Raw genomic sequence first — 25,259 nt, forward strand, 5'->3', positions numbered from 1 at the left:
AGACTGCATGTTCACAGGGGCTTGCTGACAGCAGACTGACTTGAGTGGAGAGAGGTGGTCTGTGCTGGCATATTTTTCCTACTCTGCAGCATCTAACTGCTGACTTTAGAGATTGTGAAGTGGTACTTCAGTTGTCCATGTGGTATTCTTTCTGGGAAGTTGGCGATGTATGAGTATACAAAAGGATCTAGAACATCCTGAATGTTATAGTGCCAGGGGAAAATGAGGGTATGTGCATCCGGAGGCTCTTCACGAGGAGGGAAGAGAAGGTGGCAGGGATTATCTACATTGATGGAAAAACCCTTCTGTTGATGTAGGAAGTACCTGCACTATGCTGCTGCAGCTGTGCCACCCATAGCACAGACATGCTCTTGCTCTCCCTTACTATTTCCACAGCCTTCAAATCTCTCTTCTGCTCTACATTTCCCAAAATATATTTTATACAAGTGAAAAGTTCAGAAGCTGCAGATAAGTTAGTATTAAACCACTAACAAGAAAAAAAGTGGGGGAAGTCCCCCATGAGACAGTCAACCCATGGAACAATTTGCCAGAGGATGTTGTGAAGGCCAAGACTATAACAGAGTTCAAAAAGGAACTAGGTAAGTTCATGGAGGATATGTCCATCCATTAGCCAGAATGGGCAAGGATAGTGTCCCTAGCCTCTGTTTGCCAGAGGCTGGGAATAGGTGATGGGATGGATCACTTGATGATTACCTGTTCTGTTCATTCCCTCTGGGGCACCTGGCACTGGCCACTGTCAGAAGACAGGATACTGGGCTAGATGGACCTTTGGTCTGACTCAATATGGCCGTTCTTACGAAGTTAACATGCAATGGCACTCCCAGAACAAAAAATATCCATACCCTGCAGTCAGACTTATGTTTTGGTATAACTAACAATCCTGTAAGTAGTATAGCAACTTTTTACAATGAAATGTGAAGGAAAATTACAATTTTCCTGGCAATAATAGACTTTATTTTGTAAATCAGTATGGCAACTGACTACAGATGCATTTTGCCAAGTTTTACAATACTGCACAAATTTTATAATCCCACGGCATGCTTAGTAAAACCATATGGAAGCTGTGAAAAGTCTTCTATAGCCTGTATTTGAGACAATGCCATCAGTGCCTCTGCTTAGTTGAAAAAAAATACAGAAATAAAAGGCTGAATCATGACTTCAGATAGGAGCAAAATGAGTTTATGTACCGTATTTGACAAGGAAAACCAATCTCAAAATAATAGAAATATTTAGATCTATGATAAAGAATAATTCTAAAACAATGAAAGAGTACAGATATTCTGGCCAGCAGTAATTATGCATTAATGATGCAAATCTTAAGTAATATCTCCCTTTAAAAAGGCACATTTCTTTAGATCATTTTTAGTTTCTCATGAAATGCAAACATACAGGCATTCAGTAAAATCAGTATTTTACTTTAAACATGCTTTCACAACAGTTGGAAGACTCCACCCCATAAAACCATATATGAAAAAATTAAAGCATTTTTTGGTTGATGTACATAGTTGAAATTACAAGGTATTTCTAGACAATTAATGCCTTGTACATTAGCGTGTGTTTAAATCATCTCAATATGCCATTCAGTTTATAAGCAATTGTGTAATCAAGCAGGTATACAATTTTTACCTCTGAAATTAACAAACCTGGAGTCTGAAAATCCAGTACAAATTTTTAGAAAATTTCATTATAGGGTTATGAAGCTATCAATCTTTTCATTGTTTCCTAGTACATATCAAAACAAGGCTCAAAGAATTGCCAGATTTTTTAAAATTATTCAAATCCATCATCATTTATATTCAAGTCTCGTGATTCTCCATGGTGCAAGACAAAGAAATCCTCAGGTTTCAAGCCATATCTTTCAAGGGCTTCATTCAGTTTAACTGGAGGATCCAAGTAGTACTGGGGATGGAAGGGAGAAAGATACAATGCCAGCATTAGATAAAATATGGCTTTCAAGCTCTACACCAGTGGTTCTCAACCTATTTACCATTATGGGCCGCAGCTCTGTGTTGACTGGACCTCAGGTTGAGAACCACTGCTCTACACAAACTGGTTCACCTTTTGGATATAATGGGCAATGTGTACTAGGTGTACATTTTCTGAGATTAAGTGAGCATGAAAGTTTTGGGGTTTTATTGGAGGTTTATTATTATTTAAAACACCCCACTGAAATTATACAATTAGTAACAGACAATGGATGACCTATTAGGGTTACCATATGTGCGGTTTTTCCCAGACATGTCCGGCTTTTCGGCAATCAAACCCCCGTCTGGGGGGAATTGCCAAAAAGCCGAACATGTCCAGGAAAAATACCGGCCGGGCACTTCCTCTCCCGCGGCTGCTCTGCTCCTCCCCTGACTCAGACTTTGGCTCTGTTTAAGAGCCAAGCTGCCCGAGCCAGCGCTACCGGCTTCGGGCAGCCCCCTTGCCTCCGGACCCCGAGCCGCTGGCCGGGCACTTCCCTTCCCAGGCTCCAGCTGCTCTGCTCCGGCGGCGCAGGGTCCGGAGGCAAGGGGGCTGCCCGAAGCCGGTAGCGCTGGCTCGGGCAGCTTGGCTCTTAAACAGAGCCGAAGAGTCAGGGGAGGAGCAGAGCAGCTGGAGCCCGGGAGGGAAAGTGCCCGGCCGGGGGTGCAGGGTCCTGAGGCAAGGGGGCTGTCCGAAGCCCGAGCGCTATCAGCTTCACGGGTTTGCCGGGCAGCCTCCAGACCCTACGCCCCCGTCTGGGCGCTTCCCCTCCCGGGCTCCAGCTGTGCTGGGGAAGTGCCGGCCGGGGGGCGCAGGGTCTGGAAGCTGCCCGGCAAACCGTGACACCGGTAGCGCTTGGGCAGCCCTTTTCGCGTGGCTGGGAGGGAGGAAGGGGAGTTAAGGCGGGGACTTTGGGGAATGGGCAGAGTTGGGGCAGGGCCAGGGCCCCGTGGAGTGTCCTTTTTTTTATTTTTTAAATATGGTATCCCTATGACCTATAATCTTTACAATACTAGCTAAATATGCATCTATCACTCAAAATCCATACTACCTCACACCCAATTGGATAAGAGTTCTTAAATAAACCAGGACCAGCTCACTCCTGGGTTGGGAACCATGGGGAAAAGTTAAGTACTGGAGGAAGTGGGGTTGGTGATTCAGTAGATGGCACTTTCCCAATTTTAGAAAAATGCATTTCTGTCATGATCAACAAAAAATAAAGACTTCCTTCTCCCACATTTAAAGGTTATTCAGTTTGATTGTTCAAGCAAGCAAACTGTCATTTCAATGCTGTCTCCTTGCTGTGTTACATTTTTAAAAATAAATTTAGATAATTTGAAGAAGGTATACTATGCACACAGCATTTCTAGGCAATGCTATCTTGAATACAAAGCAAAGCATATAAAAAAGGCTTAAGGGAGTTTTCAACGTGTATTCAGAATAATTAAAAAAGCACTTTTTATATGTTGGATACCAAAGGCACAGACTATTCAAGGTGGCCTGCATGTGAAACACTGTATCAAGGATACTGTGTTTACATATGTTGCCGCCTTAATAACTCAGTATCCAGGCTACTAGTTACAAGATAAAATGCATATAGATGTTTTAACAATAATTTCCCCTAAACTACAATTTTACAAACAGTGGCAACATATTACCTATATTAGAAACTTGTTTATGAAGTTAAAAATTGAGCAATAGAACAGAATATGAAATTGTCAAAGTGTACCTCAAATTAACTATAAAAGGAACTTAATTATGCAAGATTAGACAGTTAATCACATTTTACATGTTTAGTAAAGTGTTATATACACCTATAATAGTCCAACTTCTGCCTGTCTGCAAATGATACAACAATAAAAGCAAACTTAGCAGTACACATGCATCTGAAGAAGTGGGGTTTTTTACCCACGAAAGCTTATGCCCAAATAAATCTGTTAATCTTTAAGGTGCCATCAGACTCCTCGTTGTTTTTGTGGATACAGACTAACAAAGCTACCCCTCTGATACTTAGCAGTTACATATTTATTCACATTTCTGCTGTCCCTGATTTTTGTATACCTAAATTACTATCCATATAACAGAACACTCCCATCCTCCATTCCAGAAAGTTATTTCACCCTGTGACTCATTAATAATTTAACCTATAATGGTAATAAAAACCATGATTGTCTGTTTTAGTCTTGCTATCCAGCACATTTCTATAATACCTGCTGATGTACTATTGTAAATATTTTCTTCCCAATTTGGGGCATTCAGATCTGAAGATCAATTGCAGAATTCTTTATCTTATGCGTCAATTTCTCTTTCTGGATTTCTGACACAAGCTCTTCTTTGTCCCGTCATCTGATCTAGATTTGTGTCCCAAGTGTCTGATGATTCAAGGCATGGATGCAAAATTTCAAATGCTGGACTAGAATTATAGTCTCTCTCTTTCTGGGTTTCTTCTCTTATTCTCTCCCTCATTTGTCATGAATTCTATTACCTGTATGACTTATCTGTGGTCATTTACTACATAAGCAGTCTCATGTCACATTCATGCTAACCCAGTACCACAAATCTGATGACAAGACTTGCTCTTTTAACATGCAACATTGATCTCTTCTGATCAAGCATACTATGCCTGCCCCTTTTTCAGTGCACCAGTTCCTCTGCCAATAGAGCAAGTATTTCAAATCTGCCTGCATAACAAAAGCTCCCAATGTGCTGATATTTTCTCACTGCCTTTTATCTTTAAGTATTTGACATTCACAAGAAATTCAGCTTTTTTGAGAACAATTTTAGCTCAAGGTATAAAATGTTAAGAAAACTGAACTAGTTTCTGTATTAAAAATTGTAGAATTTAGTCTTAACTAAATACATACAATATGTAGTCAGTTATGTAAGGATTAAGATAAAATAAGCTTATAATTCTGAGCTATAGATAATCCATTTATAGATGTCTGTTATAATATGAGATGATTAAGCTTAATTATTGTTTCCGTACTTAGAAAATTTGAATGTATTCATGATTAGCCCAAACTCACCTCATTTGCTAAAGCAAAGGTTCCCCAATGAATCGCTACAGACTTCTTTGTCTGAACATCAATATGAATTCTTACAGCTTCTTCAGGATTCACATGCTGGTATTTCATAAACCACCTAACAAATACAAAATAACTTACATATTTAGTGTAACCTTGTACATTCAAGATATCTGTTCTTTATTAGGGTTTTTAAATAGACAAAAGGTATTAAGATATCCTCATTTAATCAAAAAGAAAGGTCTATAACTGTGACCAAGTTACAGAGACTGTAGAAATCCATTTGCTAGTAACGACTAGCATTCCTTCAACTAATTACAATAGATGTATACAACAGCATGCACATCCACAGAATCTGGAGGACTACTAGTTCAGTTTTTTAATCAGTATTCCTTATAGAGGTGGGAAGTTTTCCCAATGTATTCATCTTAAGGATTTATGGGCCATCTGCTCTGAAGCAAGTTCATGCTAACATCACCATAATCAATATGTATGAAGAATCATAGGATACACCAAAAGAAACATACTTCAGTAGACAGCACTCTTCTCTCCGAGTCGGTATTGAATGAACACTTTGCTTGCTACTGGAGGTGCAGTGTTTTGAGTGAGATGTCAAGTCCCAAGGTATAAGGCACAGGATTAAAATTACATTGGTTCAACTTCTAGAATTTGCTATAATTGATTGCGGGCCAGTGTCAAAAAGTGTAGGGGTCAGTGACAGTCAATGTCTCTCTAAAGGGGAGAATAGAAGCAGATTTTGCACATCACTGAGAATGCTAGCATTTATTTCTGAACTGGGTAGTTCATGAGAAATACTGGACTTTATTCTCACCATTCTGATTTCTGGTTTGCTTCCCCAACCTACCCAGGCTTCATTTCTGACATTTTAGCAACTTATCTTGAGAACTGCTAAAGCTAAAAACTAGGACTGCCAAGCGATTAAACAAATTAATCACGCTTAAACAATAATAGAATACCATTTATTTAAATATTTTTGGATGTTTTCTACATTTTCAAATATTTTGATTTCAATTACAACACAGAATACAAAGTGTACAGTGCTCACTTTATATTTATTTTTTATTACAAATATTTGAACTGTAAAAAAACAAAAGAAATAGTATATTTCAATTCACCTAATACACATACTGTAGTGCAATCTCTCTATAATGAAAGTTGAACTTACAAATGTAGAATTATGTACAAAAAATAACTGCATTCAAAAATAAAACAATATAAAACTTTAGAACCTACAAGTCCACTCAGTCCTACTTCAGCCAATCGCTCAGACAAACAAGTTTGGTTACAATTTGCAGGAGATAATGCTACCCACGTCTTGTTTACAGTGTCACCCAAAAGTGAGAACAGGTATTCGCATGGCACTGTTGTAGCCGGCATCACAATATATTTATGTGCCAGATGCACTAAAGATTCATATGTCCTTTCATGCTTCAACCACCATTCCAGAAGACATACGTCCATGCCGATAACAGGTTCTGCTTGATAACAATCCAAAGCAGAGCGGATCGATGCATGTTCATTTTCATCATCTGAGTCAGATACCACCAGGAGAAGGTTGATTTTTTTTTGATGGTTTGGGTTCTGTAGTTTCCACATCAGAGTGTTGTTCTTTTATGACATCTGAAAGCATTCTTCACACCTCCTCCCTCTCAGATTTTGGAAGGCACTTCAGATTCTTAAACCTTGGATCGAGTGCTGTATCTATCCTTAGAAATCTCACATTGGTATCTTCTTTGCGTTTTGTCAAATCTGCTGTGAAAGTGTTCTTAAAACGAACGTGTTGGGTCATCATCCAAGACTGCTATAACATGAAATATATGGCAGAACGTAGGTAAAACAGAACAGGAGACATACAATTCTCCCCCAAGGAGTTCAGTCAAAAATTTAAATAACACATTTTTTTAACGAGCATTATCAGCATGGAAGTATGTCCTCTGGAATGGTGGCTGAAGCATGAAGGGGCATATGAATGTTTAGCATATCTGGCACGTAAATACCTTGCAATGCCGGCTACAGAAGTGCCATGCGAACGCCTGTTCTCACTTTCAGGTGACACTGTAAATAAGAAGCACTTAGCAGTATCTCCCGTAAATGTAAATGAACTTGTTTGTCTTAGCAATTGGCTAAACAAGAAGTAGGACTGAGTAGACTTGTAGGCTCTAAAGTTTTACATTGTTTTGTTTTTGAGGGCAGTTATGTAAGGGAAAAAAAAGCTACATTTGTAAGTTACACTTTCACAATAAAGAGACTGAACTACAGTACTTGTATGAGGTGAATTGACAAATACTATTTTATCGTTTTTACAGTGCAAATATTTGTAATAAAAATAATATAAAGAGACCACTGTACACTTTGCATTCTGTGTTGTAATAGAAATCAATATATTTGAAAATGTAGAAAAACCATCCCAAAAATATTTAATACATTTCAATTGCTAGTTTATTATTTAACAGTGCGATTAATCACAATTAATTTTTTTAATCGCAGTTAATTTTTTTTGAGTTAATCGCATGAGTTAACTGCAATTAATCGACAACCCTACTAAAAACCAATGCTTTATTCCATCTGAAAGCTTAGATACCATGTGATAAGCAGGAAATAGATGCCCAGACAAACATCTTTCAAATGCTATAAAGCATTCAGAATCATGTGAGAACTGAAATCGGGGAAAGTAATGTGGTAATTAGAATAATATAGTAGCACTGTAAATTGTGTACATGTATGAAAAGGGATTTCAGACTGGGTGATCCCAGTGGCCTTTCCTATTCCTACTTTCTTTTCACATTAAAATAATGCCAGGCTGTGTGTGTTTTTCAGTAGTTTTTGGAATAATGTCTAAAAAAAACCCACCACATTTCAGCTTCTTTCCCTCTCTTTTCTACATTTTGGTTCTGGTGTGCACTTAAAATTTACATTGACTTAGGTACATCACTCATGGGTATGAAAAATTCACATCCCAGAGCACTGTAGTTAAGCTGACCTAACCCTCAGTTAGGTCAACAGAAGAATTCTTCTGTGAACCTAGCTTCCGCCCATTCAGGGAGGTGGATTATCTACATTGATGGAAAAAACCCTTCTGTTGATATAGGAAGCATCTGCACTATGCTGCTACAACAACATAGCTGCAGCTGTGCCGTCCATAGCACAGACATGCCTTTGCTCTCCCTTATTATTTCCACAGCCTTCAAATCGCTCTTCTGCTCTACATTTCCTGAAATATATTTTAGACAAGTGAAAAGTTCAGAAGCTGTAGATACGTTAGTATTAAACCACTAACAAGAAAAAAAGTGGTTTGAAGTCAGTATATCATTTCATTGATATAGTTTACATATCTTTTGGTCAAACCCTTTGAAATTTGCATACCTTGGCTCATAAGCTCCAATGGGAATAGCTGCAAGATCAAAAGGTCCAAATCTTTTGCCTATCTCTTCAAAAGCAACACAGTAACCAGTATCTCCTGCAAAGAAAAACCTATTCCAGGGCCCCAAGACAGACCAGCTGCCCCAAAGAATCTTGTTGTCATCTGTTGCAGTCCTCTTGCACCAGTGTTGAGACGGGGTAAAGACAAAAGTAACTGCGTCATGACCGGGGACACAGTTCTCTTCCCACCAGTCCAGTTCAATCACATTTTCACAGCCACATTTCTGCATCCATTCTAAAAGACCCAGAGGCACAAACCATCTCAACTCAGTGCCAAAGCGCTTGTTTAAACTCTCTACAGTATTATAGTCCAAATGGTCATAGTGGGTGTGGCTGATCATCACTGCATCTATTTTTGGGAGCTGATCTACTGTGCATGGAGGTCCTCGGAAACGTTTTGGACCCACAAACTGTGCTGGGGAAGCCCGCTGGCTGAAGATGGGGTCAGTAAGAATTACGAGTCCATCCATTTCCACCATAACTGAGGCATGTCCTAACCATGTGACTCGCATGCCAGTTCCAGTCTTACCAACTAGTTCAGGGTTTGGAATAAAGTAAGGGTTTAACACAGGAAGCTCTTTATCAAGTTCCTAGCAAAACAACAAAAAAAGAGTTAGAAAGCAAAGCACACACACAACAAAAAGCCCACAAGGTACCAATCACAAAACAAGGCTTGTACTTAGTGTATATCTTTTAATTTCTAGGAAACCTGCAAGTAGATGCACAGAGATACCATTTCCAATGACTTCAATAGCTTCCTATTAAATTAATATCATTAACCTTATTTTTAATAATCATTTAATCCTTCTAGTCCTTAGAACATATTCTTGAGAGCAAGAGAATTAGGCCTGCGGCTCTATGAAGGAAACGATTCAAAGATGCGCTGAAAACAACTTGCAGACTTTTACTGGAATGAAACAGAATTGCTCAAAATTAGCAACAAATTCTGATATCTTGCCCCTATTGCCCTGGAAGAGGATCTTAGTGGTGGTGCTGCTACTACTACTACTACTACTACTACCTCTTGGAGTTTGGCCTTTAGCTTAAATATTGGAGCTATAGCTTGTGGATCTGAGCAATATCCTTCCAGAGTCCTAGCAGAGATAGATTTATTACAAGTTACTTATTAGACTGAAGAGACTAATCTGCTAGGAGGACCACTAATATGCTACCGGCAGAGTCAATAATTCAATGAATACTGCTGATAAATTTTTAAGAAACTGCCAAGTAGAGAGGTATAATGCAGCACCACTGCTGCTACATTACTTATGGAGGGTTATCTTAAATGTGAAGTCCCGTGGAAGCTTAATTCAAAATTGAAATATGAATTTCAGTTCTACTGAAACTGTATTGAAAGGTAATGATTAAGTGTAATTCCCTTCAGATCAATATTTCAATCTGGGATTTCATTGGAGCTGTAGTTTGAATAAAGAATTCCATTAAAAAGTGTGTTACATCCTGAATGTATTTTTCTTAGAAGGGAGGTGATAAAAATTGCATTATTTGCAGTGAGACATTTATGTCCCTGTCACAATAACTATGGCAATGCTCTCAGAAGAGAGGATAAAGCCATATTTGATCCACTTGACCACCTTCCAACTGATGAGGGTGCAGAAGAGAGCCACAAAAATAATTTGAGAGCTGGAGAAAATGCCTTACAATGAGAGACTCAAAGAACAAAATGTGTTTAGTTTATTAAAAAGAAGACAGAGATGGACTTGATTATCTTCACGGTATTATAGTGTTCATTGATCTAACAAAGAGAGGACGGGGGGAGGGATAGCTCAGTGGTTTGAGCATTGGCCTGCTAAACCCAGGGTTGTGAGTTCAATCTTTGAGGGGGCCATTTAGGGAACTGGGGTAAAAATCTGTCTGGGGATTGGTCCTTCTTTGAGCAGGGGGTTAGACTAGATGACCTCCTGAGGTCCCTTCCAACCCTGACATTCTATGACAACAAGAACCAATAGCTGGACATTGAATCCAGATAAATTCAAATGAGAAATAAGGCACAATTTTCTTTTTCTCTACCAAGGGAAGTGGTATTATCTCCATCATTGATATTTTCAGATCAAAACTGAATGCCTTTCTGGGAGATATGCTTTAGCCAAATACAAGCTGTTGGGCTAAATGCAGGAATAACTGACTGAAATTCTGTGACCTCTATTATATAGGAAGTCAGACTAGATGATCAAATGGTCCCTTCCGGTCTTAAAATCTATGAATTATTACAAAATTATGGAAAGGAGTTGACCTGAAAATGGTTTGCCCCTTCTTCATAAAACAGAATTTTGTTCTTTGATGTGCTGAAAAAATTTCTTCATGACTCTTTTTTAAATGTTCAAATTTTGGAGTAAAAAAAATAGGTTTTTCCAAGTCATCATTTCATTATTGAAATCACAAGTACTTAAAAAAAGAGTGTACAACTTCTACTGCAATATATTCCATACTAAATCATTTGAATTGCACAACGAGGTAATCAATGAGGTGTATAAAATACACAATCTTATCCGGATTTAGTATTAGCATACTAGTATTACTGTGGTGACATAGTTGCACTATAGATGTTTGGTTTTGTTCCAAGAACAATGGCAGATGTTTGAAATATGACATTAATGACAAATTGGCTGTGGACAAAGATATCTAGAGAAAAATATTTACTACTCACTTCTTTTCATTACTGCATTAATGTGAAATCCCCACTTCCCCACCCCAAATGCAAAGCAAGAAGAAATACATGACTGGCTTTAGTAAGACTGGTTAATTAGCTTAGGACTTTGGAGCTCAGTACATACTGACTCACCATCTGATTTTATTTTAACTGAGATTTGTGGAGCAACACAAATCAACAGTTTATGTTTACAATACATGATGATTAAAGCCATCTCAATGCCATTTAGAAAAGTCATTAACAAAGCCAGTAACATACAGAAAGTCTGTGGTCTAGATTCCCAGTTAAAAATGGAGGCTTGTTGTAATAATTTAGCAATAGCACCGCTCTACAGCCAAAATGCTTCTGAAATAAATGTAGTCAAACTTTACTAATTCTGGGTCACTGAGAACGAAAATGATGCTTAAAATTGTTGATTGGCTCTAGTTTTCAAGATATGCTATTGGGTCAGTATATACGACCCTTGACTTGGGAATGGCGGAGGATAAGTGAGTTATAAAGGGAAGGTATCTCAATTTAAACCAGAAATGACTAAAATACATCTTTGACTGGATCTATGAATAAATCTATGACTGGGTTTGGACAGTACTTGCTTTTTAGGCAAAACAATGAATGATGCAATCTGAAGCTGGTATTGCGTCATACATGATATGAATTGCGTCATGTTATTCCTAGAAGTCATAACAAAGCTTACATCACTCTGCTGAACAAATTGCCCTATATCAGCTCTAGAAATCATACAGTGTCGTGCTCTCTTATTTGTCAGTGTTTGATTTTGCAAAGGGACACATTTCTGTTTGGCCAAAGTGAGCAGAGATGCCTTGTACTTGTGTGAACAGTGCAGATAACTTCTGCTATGTTTGTGGTGAAGTGACTTTTGCATCACAAAAGCGCAGTATAACCACTATGGTTAAGAAAGCCTATCACCTTTATTTTGGCTGCAAAATTGGAGATCAGGACAAGAGGTGGGCCCCACACATATGCTGCAACACTTGTGCAACAAATCTTCGCCAGTGGTTGAACAGGAAAAGGAAATCTATGCCTTTTGCAGTGCCAATGATTTGGAGAGAGCCAACAGATCATACCAGCAATTGTTACTTCTGCATGGTGCCTCCAGTTGGAATAGGTGTGTCAAAGAAGAAAAAGTGGACTGTGCATTATCCAAACATTCCATCAGCTATACACCCCGTACCCCACGGAGAAGGACTTCCAGTTCCTGATGCACCAGAATCATTCTCACTTGAGTCAGACGAGGAAGAGGATGAAACTTCTGGTCCTGAACCATTAATGTCACAGGACCCACATTTTCTCCCATCCTTCTCCTCTGAACCACACCTCATAACACAAGGTGAACTGAATGACCTTGTCAGGGATTTGGAACTACCCAAGAGTAAGGCAGAGCTGTTGGGCTCCAGACTACAGCAGTGGAATCTCCTGGCAGGTGATGTTAGGGTTTCCATGTTCCGTGACCCTCAAAAGGATCTTGTCCCATTCTTCTTCATGGAAGGTGATCTTGTAGCCTGCAACAACATCGATGGTGTGATGGCAGCCCTCAACATCGTTCATGATCCAGATGAGTGGAGACTGTTCATTGATTCATCAAAGACGAGTCTTAAAGCTGTTTTACTGCATAATGGCAATGTTTTGCCATCAATTCCAGTTGGTCATGCAGTCCATATGAAGGAAACCTATGACAACATGAAACAACTTTTGAGGTGCATAAACTATGACCAACATCAGTGGCAGCTTTGTGGCGATTTGAAGGTTGTTGCTCTCTTGCTTGGTCTGCAGACTGGATACACAAAGTACTGCTGTTTTCTCTGCGAATGGGATAGTCATTCAAGAGATTCCCACTACATCAAGAAAGACTGGCCACTCCGACAGTCATTGGAGCCCGGGAGGAAAAGTGTTCAGTATTCACCACTTGTTGAATTAAGGAAGGTTTTGTTACCACCTTTACACATCAAGCTGGGTCTGATGAAGAACTTTGTCAAGGCCACTGACAAAACACAAGCAGCTTTCAAGTACCTCCGTGGAAAATTTCCAAGGTTAAGTGAAGCTAAGATAAAGGAAGGTGTCTTTGTTGGTCCTCAGATTCGTGAACTTCTTCGAGATGATGCATTTAACCATGCACTGCGTGGCAAGGAAAAGACAGCATGGAAAGCCTTCCAGTTAGTGGCAATAAATTTTCTCGGAAACAACAAGGCAGACAACTACAGGTTGTTGGTGGAAACCTCCTCAAGGCATACAAAAGCCTTGGTTGCAACATGTCACTAAAGATACTTTTTTTGCATTCTCATCTAGATTTTTTTCCACCGAACTGCGGAGCAGTGAGCGACAAGCACGGCGAGCGATTTCACCAGGACATTGCAACAATGGAGAAAGCTATCAGGGCAAATGGAGCCCATCAATGCTTGCAGACTATTGCTGGACAGTGACAAGAGATGCTCCATTTAATGAATACAAGAGACAAGCCAAGAAGTGCCGAGTAGACACTGAATAGGACTAAACTATGTACATAATAGTTTTTTGCCTTTTTGTTTCATAATAAAATGTATATAACCCTTTTGCTGATTTTTAAAGTGTTACATAAACAGGACAGGTGAAATATTATCATGTAAAGCAACCATAAACACATGAAAAGACCTAGGTTTACAATTTATGATTAAAACTCTACTATCTACACAATATACATAGACATAAAATGTAAAAACTTAAATATCTTAGAAACAGTAGCCAGTTGTTTTAATTGTCATATTTGAATTCAGCACATCAAAATACATAATAAATAGCACATTTTATCTCTGAAGCAGACGACTTCTCAAAAATTGTAGACCAGTGTAGTCTGTAGTTACAATGAAGTACGTCATGGGTGTCATACAATTCCATATGCAAAATACTGACTGATAACATGAACCAGTTAAGGGAGTCAGCTATTTAGCATGTTCTTAAAATCAAGGGGTTGCTAACTAGAATGTAGAGGAAGCAGTAGTTTGTATTAAAGACACGCTACAGCTAAGCAGTGTCAAGGAAAGCCTGGAACCCTCAGCTTTAATTTTAAGTAGGCTCAAAAATACTTTACGATTTAATTCAGAGGTGAAGCAGACAATGGTGAAGCAAGCAGTGAAGTGGCTGAGAAGTCCAAATAATAATGTTTCATCTATCATTTTGCTGCTTCTGACTTTTTTTTACTTCACTTTAGTGACACTCCTACTGTCTGCTAGTTCTTACTTCACCATCTGACGTGCAAACTAGGAAATCAGAGTTGGAGAGTTGAGTTAGTTAGCTCTGCACCAGGCATGGTATGAATTCCTTCTTGACCTTCCCTTAAGTCAGAGATAGTTATCCTCCAGCTCAACTGAAACAATATTACAGCTCTCCATTGCACACACAACACACCAAAGCACTAACCCATGTCGTCAGTCATTAACCAGACTCACAGGCTAGTGGTCACCCTTTAAGTAAATACATCTGTTTGTCATAGGTGGGGTTGCTCCATAGCGTCTCTTGCAGGGCCACGTATGGTGCTGCGGGAGCTCCCTGCCTTAGTCCACAAGTTGTGGCCGTCTACGCAGAGCATTGCGGTCTAAGCTGTGACCTTGGCATCAGTCTTTAAACAGTTAACTAAGGATAACAAAACTCAGAATTTGACTGGCTGTGCTTTTAAAGGCAAGTGCTTAGTTGTAGTGCTTGAAGCCAAAGCCCTGACCTTGTCCTAAGGAACTGGGCTAGCAGTGACCAGTTCCTGCTCTGTCCAAGTGTCACAGCAGACAGCTCTTAAGAAGAAGCAGGCAAACCTTTTTAACTGGCCTGCTGCCTTCTGTCAGTGTCTTCTCCTGGCCCTTCTAGGCCTCTGAAGGACTAAATCTTCTTGGTAGCCTGATCTGAGTGGGTTTTTCTCGAGCAGCCAGATGTCAATGCAAGCCAGGATGTGAACTCCACACAAGATAATGTGGCAAGCCAGAAGAAACGGCTTGTAGTGGTGGTAGAGGCTGCAAATAGTTTGATCCTTTGCAGGGAGCATGGTGCACACAAACTGGCTAAGTGCCCAAGGAGTACACGTTGGATGTTGTGGGACTAGCAAATTTAAAATGGGTTAATTAAACCTGGAGAATAGCACTCAAAATACTGTCAAACCAACTGTATACAGATTTAATCTATTCCTTAAAAAGATTCCCTACCCCTCTGAGATCAAACAAATCTGAGCCACTATCACTAAAAATGCAATATATAGACTTATTTTCTCATCAGAAGAGCTTTCAATTAGCTGTCTTCAGAGTTCATTCATAGATCAACCAATGAAAGTCTGCCACATGCTTCAGATTGTGAAGCATAAACTCTTATGATTGTCTCCTGGATGCTGAAAAGTTTTAGTAACTTATACTGGCTCAGAAGTGCATCTCCACACTGAGGCATTTAAGACCAATATCCAGTCCTCTTTGTGGCAGGAACTGTATTTTCTTTCTTTTGTTGTGGGAGAGGGTTTGTAGTTTGTTTTATTTTTACGGGGTTTTTACATTATGATTGTATACAGTACTAGCACAATGAAGCCCTGAAACTGACTGAGACCTACAGGCACTGATGCAAGACAAATAAATAATAGTGTCTTTTCCCAATAACCTGACAGTGTCTTAGTATAAATGTTTGCTCAAATTAGCCTCAATATAAAAACTTACTCTCTCTGAGAGAATCTAACCTAAGGATTGTGGCTGGCAAAAGAAGGAAATCATCATTACAATTTAGGTGTTTTATATCATCCCAAAGCTATATTAAGTTTTCACCACCATTCAAATAATACAATAACATTTTTGTAATTAAATGTCCCATAAGTAATAACTGCAGCTTGAATAATGTAGTAGATATCCTACAAATTGTAGACCTGTCCAATATCTATTGAAAGAGAAACATGCAATAACCTGTAACCATGTGAGTTCAGACAAATGCTGTTTGGGTATTTCCTGAAGTTTCTCTCAAAATATAACCTGAATGGGATAGATTAATCTATTCCAAGTTTATAGGTCTAACACACAGAATTAAAGATTTTACATTAAAAAGGTAGAAATAGATGGCTTTTGAAAGGAATAATACAAAAAATTAAAAGATACGGAAAAAAACAGTGAAACTGGTGAGTCTCCAAAAACAGTCTAGAGCAGTGGTGGGCAACCTGCGGCCCATCATGGTAATCTGCTGGCAGGCCGTGAGACAGTTTGTTTACATTGACCATCTGCAGGACGGCCGCCCACAGCTTCCAGTGGTTGTGGTTTGCCATTCCCGGCCAATGGGAGCTGCAGGAAGCGGCACGAGCCACAGGGACGTGCTAGCCGCTGCTTCCCGCAGTTCCCATTGGATGGGAACAGCAAACTGCGGCTACTGGGAGCTGCAGGTGGGCATACCTGCAGATGGTCAATGTAAACAAACTGTCTCACAGCCCACCAGCGGACTACCCTGGCAGGCTGCAGGTTGCCCACCACTGGTCTAGAGTCTCCAAAAGAGGCCTAAGAAGTCTTATTTGAAAATCCTCTTATTTTAAAGATAGGAATTGAGAGCTCTCAGTGCCCCCACAGGATTAGGGCCTATCTCTTGGAATAGTAAACATGCAAATAGTACCTGTTTTGAAGATGGGATGTTGCTGTTATTTTTTTCCACAAGGGCCCATTTCAAAATATTTGGCAAGGATGGAGATTTCCATGTTGGCCAAGGGTTGACAAACTTTCCATCTTTATCTCTCTTTGATTTAGTTACATCTTCCTCTAATCGGTAATCCAATCTGAAGCTTTTTCTGGATGTCCTGGAGGAGTCACTGCCTCTGGAACTTCGACTTGAATTTTGTCGTTTCCTTACTGCCTCCTTAGGGTATTGGTTACATGCAGTCAAAGGTTGCTCTTCATCTGCCTTCTCATCCATGTCTTTTGATGAAGAGCTAAAATATATTTTTTAAATTAATAAATCTTTTCTTTCATTAACATTAACATTCATAAAATTGAAAGCTTTCCACATCACCACAAAAATAAAGCTGCCCTTTCCATTTTGCAATTTAACTTATTTTTCCATACAACTTTACTTTTTAAAACAGTTACTATTACACAGAAAGCTTAAAAAACATGTCTTAGCAAGTAGTGTAGTTCAGGCAGAATCTTCCTTCCTGGTATGCATCACTTTAGAACCCAGCACTATGACATACTAAGTATAAAAGAGGGGGATGTTCTTTACTTTCTCTTTTTGGAAGAGTACCAAACTCCTCCTAAAGTTCATTTAACACCTGATGTAATTTGATCTTGCAAGCACAGCCTTGATTTTCTTGAATTATGAAATATTTTATACCTGACATCGTACCTTTGTTCTGTAATAAAAATTGCAGTATTATGTAGCAATAAAGATACTTCTGTTTGAAAGACACATCAACAAATAATGCATCTCTGTATAATATGAACAAGATGTATGAACCACTAGAGGTATTTGATGCCGCAAGATAGCTGTATTTTAGACAATATAGGTAAGCTGAAAATTCAGTTAAGCTTAACTGATATAATTAAAATAAAGTCAAACGTCTGAAGGACAATCCAAGTCCCATGAAACTAGTCAGCCCAGGGATGAGCTGCAGAAGTCTAGTATCCATTAAGTAGGCTGGTTCCTGGACTTGGAGTCTACAATAGATCCAATGTTTATGTTTTATTTGCAGCATTTCGTATTTATATCTTCAAAGTGCTCTACAAACAGTACCTTAATTTCAGCACCACTGTGAAGTTAATAAATATCCTTATTTTGCAACTGGAGAAACAAATTAATTTACCTACAGCTACAGTTTAAGTCCATCTCATAGAAGCAATTAGAATATGGGAGCCAAGAACTCCTAACCCATGCTGCATTCACAATACTGTCATGCTGAACATGCATCCTCTACAGTTTAGGAATTTAGATAAAACAATCCAAACTCAACAGGATTCCAAGGTAGAGAAAAAAACCCTCGCAAAGTGATAAGTGAGTGACTTAACAGCTTTAGTTTAAGAAACTCTGGAATACACTTATTTTGAATTAAATTTTCAATCCTCTACCAATGTTAAGACAAATGTGGGTTTGGTGTCCAGTTATTTAAAACAGAAAAGTACCACAGCTTTCAGGCGTTTACATGATTAAAAACAATAAATGACCAGAGGCAGACAAGTAGCATTGTGCATTGTTTAGAATCAGTGGAACACTGTTTAAATAGATATGCACACAAGAAAAAATTAAATGGGCGAATGGAAACAGCATTTGTATTGGTCTCCAATATGTCTGGAAACATTCTTACAGGATCATGCCTTGATTAGATACTTCAAAACAATGTGGGGGGAATTTTAGCATTCATGAATTAAGACTGATGGTACTGACTAGAAGTAACAATAGAGGTATCAGTATCTAGCATGCAAACTTCCCTTTATAGTTCCAGAGCTATTATACCTTTTATCACAGTCGAGAACCATTCCTACACACAGGCTGGGAATTGGGCTGTTCAGTGATATGGAACGAGCCCTCCACACATTCTGGACTACATAAACTTTTCACCCAATAATCAAGCTTGACCTCAGGTATCCATTAGAGATGTACTTGTACATTAACTGAGTGATTTCCAAACTTTGTGTGCTCAAGGATCAGTTTCAAAAGGATGGTTTTAAATAAGGCCACTCACAAGCAATTTAAAAGAAAAATTTCTCCATTGTACTTAACTAATTTAACTAAAACCGTGCTAAGTGATGTGTTGTTCCTTTGACAAAATAATCTACAAGTATCCAAGTGGCTAGAATTCACTCTGCCCTTGTACAATTAAATACAAAAATCTATGTTAGTGTACCATTACAGCTGAGATTTTATACACAGACAAAATCAGTTTAATGTTACTACAACCCATCAAAAAATTATGTATTGATGGAGCTCTGACTTTAGAGGTAGATCCCTCTTTTCCTGCTATAGGAACAGCCATTTGCAAATTAGCGAGATTGCTTACCTGTGACATGACATAGATTACATAGCTGATGAGGGTTGGAGATACACAGATGGTTCCTGCATCAATCATTACTCTGCCATATTGCACAGATATAGACTATTAAGGCATTTAAGACAACACCATATGGTAACAGAAATATCTCCATACATCCACGGCAGGGTTACTGCCACTGGCCTTTAACTGTGTAAAATCTCAACCATAATGTTGGATTAAATTAAGTTTCTTTGCACTAATTTTCTTGTGGTTTTAGAGAGATCACCCAGTTTGTACATTTGCTAATTAACAATCACATATTCCAGTAAATGCATTTATATATTACATCATCATATAACATTTAATTCAAATTGTGTGCATTCTGAAACTGTGCACGCCACTCTAGAAAGTATGCAGGACTGTGGTATATAGAAGAATGAAGGGAGCACAAAGGAGGATTAAGGATTGTATGCAGATATATGCATTACACAGTATGTCTTTCCAGGTACTGAACTATGCAGTATACCTACAGGCTGCTGTTTGCACTCAGGGATAACATTTTTTTTTTTTTTTTTTTTTTTTTAATTCCTCACAGAGGACTACATGCCAAGTCAGAAGTTTTAATTACATATCATTTTTTAATTAAAGCATGCAAACAAACAGCATAAAACCACATCTGAAAAATTGCTAAAAGATGATATGCAAAGGTAAAGTATCAAATTCTAGTAATTTAGGTACTTAAGTTCAGTAAATTAATCAGTTACCATTTCAATAGACCACCCATTTCAATTTTCTTATTCAAATATATGATGACTGTGGTCCACAGTATAAGCTACTGTAAAGTTGACATATTACCATTGTTAATATTACCATGCGTGGAAGTTGAAGCTAGACAAACTCAGACTAGAAATAAGGAGCAAATTTTTAAAGGTGATGATAATTAACCATTAGAACAATTTACTAAGGGTTGTAGTGGATTCTCCATCACTGGAAATTTTTAAGTCAAGACTGGATTTTTTTTTTTTAAATAATTTGCTCTAATTAAAACAGGAGTTAATTCAGGGAAGTCCTATGGTCTGTTATACGGTAGGAAAGACTAGATTATCACAAGGGTCCTATCTGGCTTTGGAATCTATGAAGTAATTTTACATTAAAAGAGCTCCAAAAGTGTCTGAGGCATTTTTAAAAGTTTTAATTTATCTATTACATTCATCTCTCAAATGGGTGAGTTCAATTTTTGCTTAAATGCACATTTGACCCTGCTCTGAAATTTTGATACTGAACCAAATTATCAGTATAAGGGAAGAGGGAATGGTTGTACTGACAACAAAATGGGTGCCAAGGCATTTAAGGCACTGCAGGTATCCATCTGCCAATATGTTTTCCACTTGATGCACGTACATGGCTTTCATTAGCATTCCATAAGCATTTGAGGGGAGCACAGACCTCATCAGCCAGAACTGGTTGAATACTTAACCTTTTTACATGCATAAAGAAAATTACAAATTTAGAAACAGTTAATCTAGTCAAGTATTCTCTGAACTGTATATTCCTTGAAAGTGTCTCTCTTGCCTCTTAATTTAGGTTTCTCTTGGAAATATGTGGTGGGTATAACCCAGTGTGTCTGAAATGCAGCAATTTTGCTCTGTACATCAGTTTTGATTCTGCTTAGGGTACCGCAAACTAAAGCTAATTATTTTCTTAAGGCGAAGAGGAACATTTTGAGAAAATCCAGCATGCTTCAACTTTTGGCTTAAAGTAAAACCTGGCAGGTTGTCTACAGAGGTTCTTGGTATTCTAAACAAGAAAGCTTCTAAATCTGAGATTTGGTATCTATATCTCAAATATTACAAAGTACTCAATCAGGGATGAGTCAACACTTCCTCCCACCCTCTTGAGCTCACCTCAGAGGCAATATTATTTTTCTAGCACCAAACAACCCCCCTATTATTACTTTAAGCCACTGGATTGTCTGTCAATATGTATAAGTGAGCAAGACATTGCAGATAAATCCTATCTGTGTGTGGGGTAGCAATAAACAGACTTTAAAAAAAAAATCCCGTGTAGACATCCTGCAATTGTAGACTTGCACAGGTACCTTTGTATGCTCGCCCCTTGTCGAGGGTCAAACAAAAGGGAAGAATCCGCCCTTATATATGCTAAACATTAATCAAATCCTGGATGCTTTACTCACACAAGTTATCTTACACCCAAAACCACATTCCAGTAGGCAAACGTGATATATTTCAAATGCACAAATGGGATGCAAATACTGTTTGACCGCTATGAACATTTAAAACAAAGCAGGAGGACTTTTTTAAATTAAGAAATATTTTAATAGCCAGATGCATTTAAGCATAAAAAAATTAATCATCAGTTTGTGGAAAAGTGACCTATAATTAAATCCTTCCTAAGGTCTGATGAAAAGCTTTCCTTAGGAAAGAAATATGTTAGAAGCAGGGTTTGAAAAATCCACTCACATAGGTGAGCAGAAATCTCTCAGGCAAGTGCCAATAGCTTCTGCAGAAGTAAAGATTCTGTTTTAAAAAATTAAGTTCCTAGCCTTTATGATTGCAAAGAAAACATTCATTGTAAACCAAGTGTAATCAATGTAGTGACATCTTCCTGAGTCCATAGAGAGAACTCCAGTTCTGACACTGCAGGGGGTACAGAGTAGGAAGCTGCCACTGCTGTTATACAGGGGAGCCCTGTCCTCCAGGACATCTTAAGATGAGGAATGCCGTGGAGCAATTGCCAACCTCATCCCTAGAGCAGGGGATACTGGAGAGAGGTCAGTCCCCAACCAACCCAGCAGAGAATTCTGTGTGTGGAGGAGCTCTACTCACACTATGCCAGAAGAGGATTCTAGGGGTATGTCTACACAGCAATTAAACACCCACAGCTGGCCCAGGTCAGCTGACTCAGGTTCAGGCTGCAGGGCTCAAAAATTGCTGTGTAGGACATTTGGGCTTAGGCTCCAGCCCAAGCTCTGGGACCCCGCGAGGAGGGAGGTCCCAGAGCCTGGGCCTCAGCCCAAGCCTGAACGTCTATACAGCAATATTTAGCCCTGTAGCCCAAACCCTGCAAACCCGATTCAGCTGACCCCTGGCCAGCTGCGGACATGCTATAGGTCTTTTATTCCAGCGTAGACATCCCCTCAGAGGGAAGACAGGGGCAATATTAATTGATAAATATGTTGTGGTGGCCCAGCATTCATTTGGGACTCAGTTCATCCAGCAATATACCAAGGTTTTCAAGCCAAAGCAGTACGGTGGGTGGAAGGGACATACCAGGCAAGAGGGTTGTGGCTCAGGAGGGGCATGGCTTGGAGAACCTGTGTATTTTGGCCTCACATTTAGGCTTAGTCCTTGATCGAGTAGGTGTTGGATCAATTTTGCAAGCCAAGGTAAAAGCTGATAAACAGCTGAAGATACATATGGTGTAGTTTCATATTGGCATTAACCATTAACTTTTAGGAAAGCAACAGTGAAGTGTTCAGTGAAATGTTAAAATGGATTTTACCTCACATCTTTTTCAAGTGACCTTGGAAATACAGAAGTGAAAAATTACAAATACACATTGTCATCAGTATTTCTCCTTGAAAATGCAATTTTAAACATTACAAAGTTTCAAGCATGAAAGTGGTTTTTTTTTTTTTTTTTTTTTTTTAAACTTCAGTCAGGAGAATACAGGCAACAGAACATGGAATCTCTCTAACTAATGCTCGCATTCTTCCATGTAGATAAAAACCTCCTCCCATCCCATCTACCCATCCACTACCATACTGCATACAGGTGTAACTCACCACCACACACACACTTCCTATGGACATGCTAACATCTGAAGGAGTGGAGCCTTAATTTGTTGGGCCCCATAAGATTTAATTTCAGAGCAGGGCTCCCATTCTCTGGATCTTATGCACCAATCCAATTGAAACTTTTGACTATACCAGGGTTCAAAAAAGGACTAGATAAATTCATGGAGGATAGGTCCATAAATGGCTATTAGCCAGGATGGGCAGGGATGGTGTCCCTCACCCAGGGGTGGACAAACTACGGCCCACGGGACCGTCCTGCCTGGCCCCGAGCTCCTGGCCCAGGAGGCTAGCCCAAGGCCCCTCCCCTGCTTTCCTCCCTTCCCTGCAGCCTCAGCTTGCTCGCTCCGCTGCCGGCGCAATGCTCTGGGCGGCAAGGCTGTGAGCTCCTGGAGCAGCGCAGCTTCAGAGACCGGCTTGACCCGGTGCTCTGAGCTGTGTGGTGGCGGTGGCAGTGTGGTCCAGCTCCAGCCAGGCAGCACGGGTGTAGCGCCACCAGCCACCGGTGCTCCAGGCAGCACGGTAAGGGGGCAGGGAGCAGGGGGCGTTGGATAGAGGGCAGGGGAGTTCAGGGTGGTGGTCAGGGGGTGGGGTTGTGGATGGTGGTCGGGGTGGGAAACAGGGGGTTGAATGGGGACAGGGGTCCCCGGGCGGCAGTCAGGAAGGAAGAGGGTTTGGATGGGGCAGCAGGGGTTCCGGGGGCAGTCAGAGGACAGGGAGAAGGGGTGGTTGGATGGGGCAGGGGTCCCGGGGGGGTGGCAGGAATGAGAGGGGAGTTGGATGGGGAGGTGGGGGTCTGGGGGCAGTCAACTGAAAAGGAATTTATTTGCAAACATTAGGGGGCGTGGAAAGAAATGCCCCCTGCAATCTTAACTATCAATAATCACTGCCAGCTAGATTTTACTCACAGTGTTCTTTTCTTTCATTGTTCTTTAGCACTGAAATTGCTTAGGGCAACTAATGGACAGTTTGAGATTAGATGATTATGAATGCAGTTAAACTTTCATTATAAAGCACTTGAGGCTGTTCAAACCAATCAGAACAGCAGATTGGCTGAACACTCCTAGCCTTATGATTCTGCCTCAAGCTGTGGAACTAACCGGTCTTCAAAGGATTCTTTTAGGGTGTTGGACTGTTCCATTTTAAAACTGCACAGAACGGGAGAAAAAAACATTACAAAAAGTTATTTCATGTTTTAGTGACTAGTGAGAAAATGTGTGCGATGCCCTTATGTCCGTATCACAATGTCTGAAGAAACTACCACACAATTTTCTGCCATATTTAGAAGCATACATTTTATATCATGCTGGTTTCCTACTAGTGTGGACAGGAAACACAGTACCTATAAGTGTTTTGACTTTAAAATAATTGTGGTTCCACTATGAACACTGTAAAACAGGCATAACTGAGTTGATTTCAGGAAATTTTATAAGTATTGAATATACATCTTTAAAGGCATGCAAAGGAAGAGGCTACAAATTGTTTACATCTACATCTGTTTCATTAATATGAAGTGAATTCCTGATGTTTATTGTCAAAATAAATGTGCACCAGAAAACATATTGGCCTGAAGCTATTTTCTCTTTTACTTTGTTATTATATACAGGGAACATTAAGTTACTGTACTAGGAACTTAAAGTCTGTTAATTTTAAAGTCTAATTGGGACCATTTAAATGCTAACACTATTAAGCACTGGCCATTTAGTTTTTAATAAAAAACAAAATATTAATGAATGCTAAAGTAACATTTAAAAGTCACAAAAAGTCAGGAAATTCAGAGTTAAGGTTCTTATAGCAACATTAACTCGTTGCACATATGGAGTATTTTCTATTTTTATTTTTCTGCCTAAGACCTAGGTTGTCACTATGATCTACTCATTGTAAAAGACAGAATAGTGATTATGACTCAATCTGCCTCCTGGTCTCCCCCTTGCTCTAAAAAGGAGCAGTATCCAACACAGCGTACTTCCCCCAGTGCAGCTGTATTGAGTGACATGCTGGGGGTGAGAGTTGCGGAGCCAAGGCTATACCAATTCCCTGCTCCCTCTTGCCCACCAGCGCATAGAGGAGGGGGTGCAGCAGTTCTGAGTTCCCTTCCCTGAGTCTGCTTCCTTATGCTCACTGTGTAGCTTGCACAAGGGAGTACAGTCCTTTACACCCTGATGCAGCCAGACCAAAGTTCAGCCCTGAATACGTAGATTAATATGTTTTACAATGTAAATAATGATTTACATTTAACCAGAAAAAAACAAACAGAAAACAGTACACATGAGCAACATAGACCAGCTAAGCGATCATTGCTGTTGGAATCAACCTGCAACTGGATCCGCATACATGAACCCCTGTACCTGCATGGAGTCCCAATAAAATCAA

General features: G+C 39.5%; 1 protein-coding gene across 2 annotated transcripts in view; it reads right to left on the minus strand.

The window, feature by feature from the left end:
* Positions 1-952: 952 nt before the first annotated feature.
* NAPEPLD (N-acyl phosphatidylethanolamine phospholipase D) overlaps positions 953-25,259 on the minus strand; it is a 30,029-nt gene continuing 5,722 nt past the window's right edge. The window contains exons 2-5 of one of the 2 annotated variants that reach the window (XM_054017765.1): positions 16,726-17,038; positions 8,394-9,040; positions 5,013-5,145; positions 953-1,920 (exon numbers count right to left, since the gene is read on the minus strand). In XM_054017765.1, coding sequence (XP_053873740.1) covers positions 1,792-1,920; positions 5,013-5,145; positions 8,394-9,040; positions 16,726-17,038 — 1,222 coding nt within the window. In that variant the 3' untranslated portion in view covers positions 953-1,791. The remainder of the gene's footprint in view (positions 1,921-5,012; positions 5,146-8,393; positions 9,041-16,725; positions 17,039-25,259) is intronic. The other variant, XM_054017774.1, reaches the window with a different exon arrangement.

The sequence above is a fragment of the Malaclemys terrapin genome, chromosome 1 (assembly GCF_027887155.1).
Source record: "Malaclemys terrapin pileata isolate rMalTer1 chromosome 1, rMalTer1.hap1, whole genome shotgun sequence".
NCBI lineage: Eukaryota > Metazoa > Chordata > Testudines > Emydidae > Malaclemys > Malaclemys terrapin.